The sequence below is a fragment of the Bolinopsis microptera genome, chromosome 12 (assembly GCF_026151205.1).
Source record: "Bolinopsis microptera isolate Bmic1 chromosome 12, MBARI_Bmic_1.0, whole genome shotgun sequence".
NCBI lineage: Eukaryota > Metazoa > Ctenophora > Tentaculata > Lobata > Bolinopsidae > Bolinopsis > Bolinopsis microptera.
Genome location: NC_087083.1, coordinates 4,953,460 through 4,966,151, shown reverse-complemented (window position 1 = coordinate 4,966,151; position 12,692 = coordinate 4,953,460). Strand labels below are relative to the sequence as shown.

The following is a 12,692-nucleotide window of genomic DNA, read 5'->3' as shown; positions in this document are numbered from 1 at the left end:
GGTTTTTTATAAAATTTGATGGAAAATTTCACAACAGAAATTTAGAAAATAGAAGGCCATTAGGCTCATGGTAGTCGGGTGCCGCGCACGAGTATAATTCAAATGTAGCTTTACTTGTCCCTCGGTGAACCCGAAATTATAGCACCGCAGTTAAAATCTGTGATTTGAAGACTGCTGACATTAATCCTAGTATTAGTGTTTTAATTACGTGTTTGACAGTAAAATCAAAAATTTATTCAACACCTTTAAAAGAGTTAAGGATGTTGATTTAGACCAAGTAAAATAAAAATCTTTCTGGTGCAGGTAGAATTAGAATATGATTATCATTTCATCAAACAAATTAAAAAGTTAAAGAATTTTATGTTAACTTTCTACATTACATATTGATATAGACATAGTCTTATTAAAAACAAAGAAACATTAAAACAGGTTAACTTACACAGGGAGATCCATACTTGTGTAACTTGCGAATACAGTTATACAGTCTCAGACATAATTATTAATTATACACTCAAATTAAAATCCAGCTTTTGGGTACAAATATAAATTTAACACGATCAACACACCCCTCCGGATTTGGATAAAACCCATGTTTTCAAATATATTTTGCTTAATGATATGGATACTGGTGGGGAGATGACCCAAATTTGTTTTGATAGTGGTCAGTGATTCTCTGCTGTGCTTTGGTTGGCCAATGCTGGAAGATGGTTTATTAATCGTTGTCATGTGACAGAAAACAAATGGTTCACCTCTCCACCAGTATCTAGATCTATATCAACGAATAAAATCTGAATCAAATAAACAGTAAATCGGTGAATACACCAGATTAGTAGAACAAATGGTCTAAACCAGGAAATCAGCTGCTTCCGATTGAACAAGAACTGTAGCCTTGATTGGGACTGCAATATGAACTTGTAGCTGCTCTTTTAGCCTATCTAAATTTCACAGAAAGCATCTGCCAAAATACAGCAATTACTAAATACTGTTTACAGGGACACCACAATACTTTAATACCTAGCAAATAAAAGGAGTCTGAATTTTGGCTGCCTATTTACTTATTTCCTCCACCTTCCCGCCCGTTGGGCTAGTTTAAGCTACCAATTTGAGAGCACAATTCAAGGCAGCAAATCTTCAAGAATCACATGATGACATCAATCCACATTCTTACGTACAATTTCACATTTCACATTTCACATATAATAGATTCCGTTTGCATGGCTTCAAATTTCAACTCTACAGTCTTTTTTTTAGAACTTGGACGAATACAAATAATTTCAAAAATCACAACTCGAGTCATAAAGTCGAGGTATGACATCAAGACTCAAATAGTGTTAAAATCAAATCATAATTAATTCGACAGTCTCATTATAAAATCATACTCTTAGCCAACAAGTTTTTGTTGAGTTGTCACGAATTTCTAGTTTCTAAAAGATGTTACGTTGTATCACAAGGTCAGACTACAGGTGTCACATACTCTAACTGGATAAGTCCAACCTCGATCTGGAACTGAAGAAATTGGTTAATTTTAATAAATTAGATGATGGTTAATCAAGAAATCTTTCAAAATGGATATTTAGGAAAATTGAAATGAAATTTGAGGGCAAGGAGTCGTTCACATATTACGTGATCACTTTTTGGACAACTCCCCCTCCGTAATCAGTTTTACACATAGCTATTGTGTTAAAATTACACTAGCGTAATCATTTCGAAACCCCCTCCCCCCTCTGCTGATTACGTAATATGTGTCTAAAAATGAGTCTAAAAAGTCTATTAGACTAACAGAAGTAAGATAACTGACCTTGTCTCTTGCTACTGGTACAGTCGCTACAGAACCCCTGACCACACCCCCGACAGTGGTGTTTGTCTTGGGTTATCGGACTTTTACACTGGTAACATTCTGCAGGGGGTAGAGCGGTTAATATTCATCACAAACTGGAATTAGTGATCACTGGGACGCTTGTGTAACGAACATGCGCTCAAAAATGATCACTGATCCGTTCTTAAAAACAATAAATGGCCAGATTTATTGTTTTTAAGAACTGATCAGTGATTCATTAATCTTTTAATGGATGACCTCTTTAGAAGTAGATATTTCACACTATCCCGACCAAATCCCGACTGTTCTGTCTGGTGGTCTCCAACCCATCCCCATGATATAACAAACCTATAATATCTACATCAGGCACCCAATAATCAGGTCTCACGGAATCCGTCACCATACTCGCCGGAACCTCCACTACCGACTTGACAACTGAAGCTGCTGTTTTTATACACTCCGATACTTTCCATGCTGTTATATCCGCGGCGAGGTACTCTTCTGTTAGCTCTTCGTCTGGTGGGTGATCTAGTCATGTGAAAGTTTTGAAACTGGTGGAGGATCGAGTCAGTCTAGTTTTGTAGCATATATTTGATAGTTGATTTCAGACACTGCAAAGTTCTACAATTAAGTTAATTTATTTTGATTATAGGCCCGTTTGTATGGAAAAACGTTGCCATTATTAAACTTAAGTTTACAATTGATGTCAAGAAATAACCACTCACCAGTTGAAGCAAAGCACTTAGCACAAACCCTCACCGCGTCGTAACCCCAACCTCTCCACGGCACTGGCTTACTCTAAGGAATAAGTGTCAAAACAGGTATTATTAGTTCTATGGTAACATCTTTGGTTACTGCACAGTGGAATTGTTTTGAAAATATCACAGGTGGGTTTGTGATATGTTTTTCATTCTGATTCTACAGGTCACTATAAAAAAAGCTAAATTTTTAGCTAAAATCATGTAAGCATCAACTAGTATGTAGTATGCTAATAATCTTAATATCAATGAAACAATTATTTAATAAAACAATCATTTTTTAAATGAAGCAATTATTTATTTAATAAAACAATTATTTTTATCACCTGACATGAGCAATCTGAACAGAACCCATTACCACACGCTCTACAGTGGTGTTTTTGAGCCAGAGGTATGAAGTCCTTCTTGCACGACCAACAGTTCTGAAAGAAATGTACAAAAAGTAACTAAAAGAAATTAAAATCTAGGCGTGAAAAGTAGAGATCTGTCATAATACTGTTTAGCATCACCGGTCATTACAGGAGACCTCGAATACCAATCACAGCAAAGATAAATGTTCAGCGAACATGGCGGGAGCCAAACACTGATTCAGACGGACTGAAAAAAGAAAAAGATTAAAATGTAATTCATACAGTGATGAGGTGATTGGGGACCCAATAAGGAGGCGCTATCTGGTCGTTTATCCAATCAGTTACCGTCTGAGTTGGCCCCGCACTGTACTGTCCTGAACAGAAAATCATATTTACTTCCCATACTGATAAGATCGCTGACTAACAAATATATATGGGATATCAAACAGTAGCGCATATGATCTACATTTATCCATTAAAGAATTGTTACCTATCGTTTCAGACACAGAATAGATCTGATCCAATATATATCTACCAGTGTTATCAGGCCTGCTTTCTTCCTGAGAGAGTGCAGCTAGTTACGATCTCCGGACAACACGCATGACAAACTTGTTAAATTTCAGGTCATGTGACAAGATCACTTACTTCTTGGCACTTGCACATGCAACAACGATCAGCCGAGCTATTATTTTGATGGATTTGTGTAAAAATAGCATTCGCGCGCGTTGTGTCAACATAAAAACGTTAGCGCGCTCCAAAAATTTCTTCAGTAGACCCTTTTAACGTCAAACTCTAATGCGGAAGTTACCCCAAATATAACTACTCACCCCCGGCCAGACATGTACTATTTCAGTCCGGACTGAGTCTAACTCCGGCGGTTTATTTCCGTACCAGTACTGTCTACTCCGGTATATCACACCACATTTATCACACTCTATGACATACCTGGGAGGATGGCAAGTTGTCAAATCTTCAATCTTCAGTGAAGAATTATTTTGAAATTAAGGTTCAGGTTATTTGAGGTCTGTGTACACGGTACAGCCAGTTCAATCACAAGTTGCGAGCCAGTGTTTTAGGTAGTATCATTATTTTCTGTAGTCGTCAACTAAATATATGATGTAGATTGTAGGGCTGCATTTGATTGCATTTACAGTACTATCAATATATGAATAATGAATATGACATCAGGTCTCAAGGTTTTCGAATATAAAATCTTTACTACATCAATCTAATGTCAGACTTGTAAATTTTAATCTCATGACCCGTAATCTCGTGACTTGTTTGACATAACTAATGGAAAACATGATATATCGCTGAAGCAATATAAATAAGGAGGACTCTTGCATTACAAGTGGAAAGATTCCGACAGGAACCATTGATTTTGGCAGATATCTTGATTTAAAAGTGTCTTACCCAGACCAGGCCATTTTAGCGTACCCAGACCACAGGCTGTCACTATCCTCGTACGACTTCGACATTACCTGGGAAATAACAATTGAAACCTGAGAAATATACTTAATACATATATTGAGTTACAGTAGTAAGTACTTATAAACAGCGGACAGTGTACGAAATGTAGTGTATTTTTAACGACTATTTGACTTCCAGAAGTACTTTTGTAATTGAAAATGTTTAACGTTAAAATTACATATAAATGGATATGGAACGAAATTTCGCGATAACACCACCACTCACCAGAGTATCACACGATTCATTACACTTGACCATAATATATTGGTCTTATTAGGGAAAGGAGTTTACTTGAGTAATCTCCTTTCCCTAATAAGAGCATTTTTACTTGTCGCAGTAACCGGGATAAAGATAATTTTACACAGAATACATTACAACAATGCGACTCATAAACAATACTCCAATCCGGATTTTACATACATAATATATTGGTTTAATAAATAACTGAATTAAAATTATTTTGAAATTAAACCTCGCTTCTATCCCCGTTATGATAACACTTTCCGCAGATATAAACTCTGTTCTTGTGTAAGTGTTGGTATCTACAGTAGGTACTGGAGGGGGCGTGCTTCCCGTCGTGGGATACTGATAATTTACACTGATCTCTGGGGATATTATTGGGGTTTACTGGAGTTATTACTGGGGTTTTACTGGGGATACTACTGAGGGTTTACTTGAGATATTACTGGGGTTTTACTGGGGTTTTACAGGTGAATTGTAAGGAAATATCTTGTTGATCAACATATGTTTCGAAAAATTGGTAATGCAGTGATTTTTAAATTCACCTCCGCGAGAGGTCACATCTAATATAAATTTATATTAATTATAATTAATAAAATAATATTTATTTATTTTAGCTATTTCATTTAACGAATATTTAAAACCCACCCGCAAGTAAGACAAAGAGTTGGACATCTGAAGAACTGATCGGAGAAGGTAGAGAGAGGCCGGGGTGAGATGGAGTTGCTGAACTTACTGTTTAGTACCTGGGAGTTGGAGGGAGTTGTAAGGGTTGCTAAGATTTTTACTATTTATGATCAGAAAAATGGTAACTAGTCAACAAGAATACTGTTCATTGTTCATGACCTTATTGACGAGTCATTGTTCACCAGCTACCATAAGATTTACTATTTGTTAAGTAAGTTTCAAATCCAAATGTGAGGGATTGACCCCAATCCAACCGTGGTACAACCATCGTCTACAAAACAAGTAAATATTTACGTACGGCATAAATCCTTAATAATCGAACTTAAGAAATAAGGACTCAACAGATTTGCCACAAACTACGTATTAGGTAGTACGTATTTACGTAATTAAAACCTACCTGTAGAGTTTCCATGATGACAGCAAGAGATTTACTGTTCCTGATACTGCTGGAACCTACTTCTTCTAACACTGCCTCTCGTATCATGTCAAAATCAGTGGGCTGTTTCCCTGATTTCACACCAATGTAACGTATCTTACTGTAAGCCTGATTGGTGTATTTATTTAGTTGTTTGTTGAGTAACTTTTTCACTGAATATTTGGTTATTGGATAGATTCGGAGAAGTTGACTCAACTTAGTTGAACCAGGAAAAGTCGTGGAGACTGGAGAGGTTAAGACATGGTGAGAATGATTGCAATGCTGAGAATGCTGGCAATCCTAAGCAATTATGACACTGATTGTTGATTGTAGAAGACAAATCTCATACTCTCTAAACGAAATACAGCAAATCTCTCAGACTTAAACACGTGACAACATTCTTCATGCTGAGTACAACAAACGAACGATTATAAAAAGTTACACTCAGTGTACATTTGAGTATCATAAGCACGTTACATTCCTTTGTTGATAAGAACACCTTGACATGTGTGAGCTATAAGCAATGTGATCCGTTGAAAATCGTGGACCTCTAAAATCAAAAATAAAGGTCCAAAATTTTGAGGCCAATCTCAAATTTTAAGATGACAGATCTCTTATAATCTTCAGGGTAATTACTCTAAAAAGAGTGACGTCACTGACGTGATCACGTGATTACTCACCTTGGGATACTCTCCAAGAGCAAGAAATCGTGACGTAATCTCCTCCTCAGCTCGGTGTAGAGATGGTCTGGAGTTACTCATGCTGCCCAATGACTTCTGGTCATCTGTTAGCACCTGTTTAATTAGCAAGTCAATTAACTGACTAATTGACTAGATGAATCATTAACTAACACGCTAGTACAATTTACATAATAATAATAACAATTATTAAATTAATAATGAAGGAATTACCATCTCATTACTGGAATCCAATGTGTCTGTAAACTGTGTTTCATGAATCACAACGACTTTAGGACCAAGCTTAGACACCGGCACATCTATGCTGTGTTTCTCTAGAACACCCTGTGAAATTGTAAGAGATAGAGTGAATAAATAAGACTTTGGGACCGTTACAACGAGAAATATTGTTAATTTTAATGATGAAATTTCCCATGAAGTGAAGTTTTTTATTGGGTCTGATTTTGGTAGGGATGTGAAATGAGAAAAAATATACTCAGCCAAGACTTAATATCATTTACACTGTTATAAATAGAAAATATCAAATTACAACCGACACATATCCATTATCCATTCACATGTCAGCCAGCTGTTTTATCAGTACATATATTCTAAAAGTTGGAGACCCACATCAAAAGTGTATCCAATGTTTCGATTGGTATGATAACACCAATTTTCAAATGCTACATTCTGTATGAAAATCAGATTAACAAAAATAAGTTTTAAATATGATTAAATACCTCTAACTCAGAACTAAAGTGTTCACAGTACACATTACTCGCGTCCTTAAGAAACACAAACATGTCATTGTGGAGGCGCTCAGCGCGGGTGCGATAAAGCGCAACATCAGAAAGCGCTAATATCTTGAGGAGGAGCCGGGTTCTTCTGTTTAGATTACTGCTTACACCTGTAAACGATATTGAATATACTTGTTAAAAATACTTATAGGACAGCAAAGTTGTGCTACAGTCGCAAGCAAAAACTAATAAATTTTAAGTTAACAAAAATAATGTTCAATGATTGGGGTAATCCAAATTGACCTATGACATTGGGAAGTCTAACTTTATAAACGTATAAAGTTAGAAACAAACAGACTTGACTAACCAAGTAGTCCCTCGGTGTCGATAACAAGAGTATTAGAACTTGGATCATACGCTACCCACATTCCAATCGTTCCTGGTTTCTACAAAAACAGAGTTTCAGTTTTAAAATATTATACATGAATGACTAAATTGTAATTGTAACAATGATGTGAATTGTGTTCAACCTAAAACGATATATTTAATCAACCAGTTGGTTCAGTAAAAATGTTATAACCCTACAACTCATATCATCATATCATACAAGATACAAGATACAAGGGCAGGTCTCTCCCGCAAGTTGGGATGGCCTGAGGTGCTTATCTCCTTTTCAGTAACCCTAAGCCACTCTGTGCCGAGGCACTATACTAGCTGTAGGGGGGTTAGTCCTACGAGCCAGGGAGTGTGTATCGCCAGCCGAAGCTGTGCCAAATCACAGCTTGGTGACTGACCGACTATGTCATAAGCAGGCTCTATAAATTAGCCACGACATAAAACACTTCCCCTCGTTAAAAGCCAACAAAATAAAAATAAAAAGTCAATTAGTTAAAAGAATTAGTAATCAATTATAAGCTTGTCAAACAATAATAACTAAAATCAAACTAAGCACCAATCAAAACACCCCACCTGACTGGACGAGGTAGCAAAGACCTCCTGCCCGGCAAAGAACACGTGATTAAGCGTGTGAGATTTACCGTCCCCAGTGTTACCAAATATAGAGAGCACGTTAACTGGCAGGTCATGTGTCATGTGTAGGGACTCAGCTAATGCCTTTACATCTTTAACCTGAAATACGGGTGGCAGAATAATAAATTGAATATCAATGATTCGTTAATAATGTTCAACAGAAATATGATTAAAAGCTGACTAAATACGAAGATAGTCACTAGTCAGCTACTGCTTTAATGTTTAAATTTGAGGTAAATCTTTCTGGGTCTCTCTATTTTAAAACTTACGCAAAGAGTTTCACAGTCATCAACCAGCAGTATGCTTTTACAGGATTCTTGAACCTTTTTTTCCTCAATAGCCGACTTGGTCAGTGACTTGGACATTTTAATATATTCCTTAAGTGGCACAAGCTCGTGATCTTGATGCTTCTAAATGTTGATTTGTTGGTCATAATTTCAAAAATGTTTTAAGTGTCTAACTACAACAAATATTAACAATGAATTTAGAGTGAAAAAAGATATTAGATTCTGATCTCAACAAGTTTCTGACTGACTTACCAAATGCTGTCGTTCTGAACAAAGCTTACAGAGGAAAGCTATGTTATCAAACACGAAGTCACCACAGTCCACACATGTCACTGAAGCTGTGTGTTGTGTGTTACTAGAGAAATGGAAAGAACTTAAATTAAATACTTCAATGATATTAATTAGTGTCTTGTTTGGCGCTTGCAGTAGATGACACAGAAAAAATGAATAGTGCTAACTTCTAAAAAAGGAAGAACTATTTCTTAAATCACAGATAAAAGCATTTTCCTATTAAACTAAATTCGGATATTTGATAAACAAAGCAGCTTTGTCAACACAATTACTGCAATCACATTCTACAGTAAGTTTAAGTTTGTTTAATGTATGTTAGATTATGTGAGCACAGCATGAACAGTATCAATTAACAACGTAATTTAGATATCTAACCTTTGTTATGAGGTTTACACCAGAATTGGCAATTAAACTGACTCATCAACCAGAGCTCCTCACATGCCCTTGTCGAGATACTTAGTTTATTCTGGTATCATGAGGGGGATCAACTGATTTTGTAGCTTGTTTATGAAGATATGTGTTAGAATTCACTCATTTTAATTAATAGCTGCATATGTATAGTTTACAGAACAGCTATCGAACTTGTAAAACGAATGAAAATCGATACTGAAAACGAATTATCAACGTTTATGAAACAAACAATTTAATTATGAATGCTAATTCTGGAAATAATGAGAGTGAAAAATCAATGTATCTATTCTTGTAGGAAGTACACTGTTTCATCATCAAAATGATCCATCTATCAGAATACTATGGAAACTTTCCCAGCTTTTGATCTTGCAGTTTCTGGTGCCACCGATACTGTTGAAAAAGCGGCACTGTGTATCAGGCACTGTATATCAGAGACGATGTTCCATAAACTATCAATAAGTCTCAATGTCTCATACACTCCACAGTCATCACAATGATGAGTAGTCTAGTTCGAAGATATAAGTTCAAGTAATGAGTGCATGTGAATAGTCCAAATATTCAGTCGAAAACATGAGCAACAAACTTATAATGGAGGCTCGAAAATTTTGATTTTATAAACAGCTTCATAATAGGGACGTGAACAAAATCAACTTAAACAGCGCTCGATTTTTACTTTCATGGTGCGATATTAATCATTGCGCGGCGCGTATTATTGATAAGTTTGGTTTGACGATGTTTTAGGAAATAATTTGATATTTTCAAACAAAACTTAAGTAAAATTCATATCAAATGAAAGTTTGCTGTTTAATATATTTTACAACAAAATATTTAATTTTAGAATTAACAAAATGATTTTAAATGTTATTCAATTAAATTAAAATTATACCATTGAAGTATAAACATATTTGAATATTGTATAAAAATTGAAAAACTTCAATCAATTACTAAATACGGTTTATTTAAGTTTTAACTACTTTTTTGTTCATTCAAAATATTTACTTTATTATTCATACATCAAAACAATATAAGCAATTTCTACGCCGCGCATACTTTAAATTTTCGATTAACGCGCTCTTCGATTGCTTGCGCAGAGCCAATCGTTACTATAGCTACCAAAGCCAAAGCGTGGTATCTTCGTCGTTTGTGCGTTGTTTTCTCGTTATTACCCTAATTACACGTAAACTTAATATGTACCTTGTTATTCGTGATATTTGAGATTTATTAGTGACCGGTTAACATTGCACATCTGTTACTGCATTTCTTTTGCCTATCGATGGTACAGTTTATGAAGTTTTGTTTGACCAAAATATGAACCATATTTCCAGGATGGACTATACAGCACTTATTGACATATGTATCAAAGGATTAAAGGGATTCGACGCTGAAACTCAGGCTGCAGATATCCGTTTGCAGGATATTTTGGACAATAACCCACATTTGGATGATTCTGAAGAAAATTTTGTTGTTGAAGTGTTCTCAGGATGTGTTCGGCATCATGCCCTGTTAGTTGTCACTGTTGAAAACTTCTATTTAGATGAGGGTAAGAAGATGCTAAGAAAAGACTGCATTCTGTACAGAATTTTTTCATATCTTGCACTTTTTCGTTTGGACGATCTTGGCTTTCAAAACTTTGAATCGTTTGTCGCACCACAGGATAATCTCAAAATGTTTTCCTTCCTGAAGTATCTATTTGATTTACCGAAGTTGCAATCTTGGTTGAAGAGTAAATGGTGTAACATATATGATTCAAAGTTTGTTGAGGACTCAATTCTTCCTAATCTTCTTAACAATATGGACAGAGCAGAGCAACTTATTTCAAATCTGAATGATAAACTCCAGAATAAACCACAGCCGAAAAAAGAGTCTACACATACTCAACCAAAGCCATTCAGTTTGACTAAAGTGAAGCCTCGGTCAGTTCCTTTACCTGAACCGGTGCCTAAAGTGAAACCAACTAACCCTATTCCTTCTTCCACTTACAAATCCCCTCGTGAAGAAATGGAATTGGCAAAGAAGAAAGAAGAGCACAGAAAAAGATCCGAACAGATGTTGGATCGAGTTCGTACTTTGAGTGCTAATCATACCAAGACAGTTAAGTCAACTAAAACACAGGAAAGACTGAACACAATTGTTAAAGACAGTGAGGCTCAACTCAAATTCGATTCGTACAAAGCCCGACCAGTCCCCAAAAAGATCATGGAAAACGCTGCCCCTATTAAACTGAACGCTGCTGCTATCATGCGAGAAGATGCTTTGTATACGAAGAAAGAAGAAGAAGAATTAAAGAAAATAGTCGGAGTTTTATCTGGAGAAGGAACCGACGATGATTTCCAAACGTGGAAGAAACAGAGGGACGAAGAACTCCGAATGGAGGAGGCCGAGGAAAGAGCAAGGAAGAAGATGATCGGTATGCTATCCTATGAAGAGGCTATGTTGGCCAAGCAAAAACTGACGGAGATGAACAAGCAAAAGGTTAAAAGGCTGAAGGTGGAGGCAGATAAGATGTTGAAAGAGTATCTGATATCCCAACTTCAACTCGAGGAAGAGATCAGAGAGAGGGTTTTGGAAATCCAAGATGGTCATCAGCAGGCAAAAGACGCTCAATTGAAGCTTCAAGAGGTCAAACGCAAAATGGTCCAGGAGGTTCATGCTGAGAGCAAAGCTCTGATGCAAATTGCCTTCGAAGAGTCTGCTCGAGAAATGGAGCGAAAGATGAAGATGATCCAAGAAATTCGAGCCTTTGATCGAACTCCAACTTCTACTGCCAAGTTTGTTGACTTGACCTCGACAGCCGGATTTGGTTTTCTATGTGAGATGTCTATCGCTGAATTGCGGGAAAGGATAGCTCTGATAAAGGAAGAAGAAGCTAGGGAACTGGAAGAGAAAAGGGGAGATATTCTTGCCGAAAAAGTATCTTACAAGAAAATGATCGAGCAGAAGTTAGAAGCGATTTCACATAACCGAGGTGTAATCAGTCAGGAAACTGCCAAAGTCATGGAAGAGAAGAAAAAACTCAAGTCTCCACCTCAGGTACGCTCGACGGAAATCGATGCTATGCAGAAAAAATTGGAAGAAAAACGTGCTGAACGTATGAAGTATCGGCAAACTCAGCAAATGACCATGAATACACTTCCTGTAAAACGATCTGTCAATTTAGAGGCTGAAAAGCGAGCTATGGAAGAGCGAAGGTGGAAGGAATTGGAGCGTACGAGGGAGCGTGTCGCACAGATGAGCACTAAATCTGTTGGATACAGAGACACTCTTTTGACTTGAGGTAGCTTTAAACCTGAGAGGTATTGCTGTAATTTGTTTTACGTGGGTGAATTAACGATTTTAGATACCTTTAACATCATTTTGAGAGTAACTTCAAGACCACAAGCTACTAATTTGCTGTAAAACGGACATAATAGAAGAAAAGAAAGCTTTATTACAAATAATTCTAAAAATCCTGTATCGTGCCGGTGTATGTTGAAAATTTTAACCTGTTTATACCTAATGTGCAATTATAATTTCACTTTCAACCG

The 12,692-nt window shown here is 36.4% G+C and overlaps 3 protein-coding genes across 4 annotated transcripts in view; 1 reads left to right on the top strand and 2 right to left on the bottom strand.

Moving 5' to 3' along the window:
- LOC134824167 (TATA element modulatory factor-like) overlaps nt 1-12,692 on the bottom strand; it is a 77,829-nt gene that overhangs the window by 49,354 nt on the left and 15,783 nt on the right. The gene's annotated exons all lie outside the window — the stretch shown is intronic.
- LOC134824172 (zinc finger FYVE domain-containing protein 1-like) lies at nt 292-9,253 on the bottom strand. Of its 2 annotated transcripts, none has more exons than XM_063835921.1 (20): nt 9,133-9,253; nt 8,719-8,804; nt 8,449-8,589; nt 8,120-8,278; nt 7,518-7,596; nt 7,154-7,320; nt 6,648-6,758; nt 6,417-6,530; nt 5,719-5,865; nt 5,283-5,380; nt 4,867-4,999; nt 4,338-4,405; nt 3,752-3,869; nt 3,415-3,484; nt 3,207-3,298; nt 2,901-2,996; nt 2,542-2,614; nt 2,165-2,344; nt 1,799-1,897; nt 292-1,506 (listed from the first exon to the last, which is right to left on the bottom strand). In XM_063835921.1, the coding sequence occupies exons 1-20, from the start codon at nt 9,176-9,178 to the stop codon at nt 1,445-1,447; spliced, it is 2,139 nt and encodes a 712-aa protein (XP_063691991.1). In that variant the 5' UTR covers nt 9,179-9,253; the 3' UTR covers nt 292-1,444. The 2 variants fall into 2 exon arrangements, with proteins under 2 accessions (XP_063691991.1, XP_063691992.1); XM_063835922.1 differs by having other exon boundaries at nt 2,165-2,332.
- LOC134824173 (cilia- and flagella-associated protein 99-like) lies at nt 10,388-12,689 on the top strand. Its single transcript, XM_063835923.1, has one exon. The coding sequence runs from the start codon at nt 10,477-10,479 to the stop codon at nt 12,439-12,441; it is 1,965 nt and encodes a 654-aa protein (XP_063691993.1). The 5' UTR covers nt 10,388-10,476; the 3' UTR covers nt 12,442-12,689.

Bases quoted from the DNA above. Each gene is read 5' to 3' on its own strand.
- LOC134824173 (XM_063835923.1), top strand. From the start codon at position 10,477: ATGAACCATATTTCCAGGATGGACTATACAGCACTTATTGACATATGT.
- LOC134824172 (XM_063835921.1), bottom strand. From the start codon at position 9,178: ATGAGTCAGTTTAATTGCCAATTCTGGTGTAAACCTCATAACAAAG. The intron at 5,866-6,416 runs GTGAGTAATCAC...TACACCAATCAG, and splicing joins CTCTTGGAGAGTATCCCAAG to GCTTACAGTAAGATACGTTA. The intron at 1,898-2,164 runs GTTTGTTATATC...TACCCCCTGCAG, and splicing joins GCCTGATGTAGATATTATAG to AATGTTACCAGTGTAAAAGT.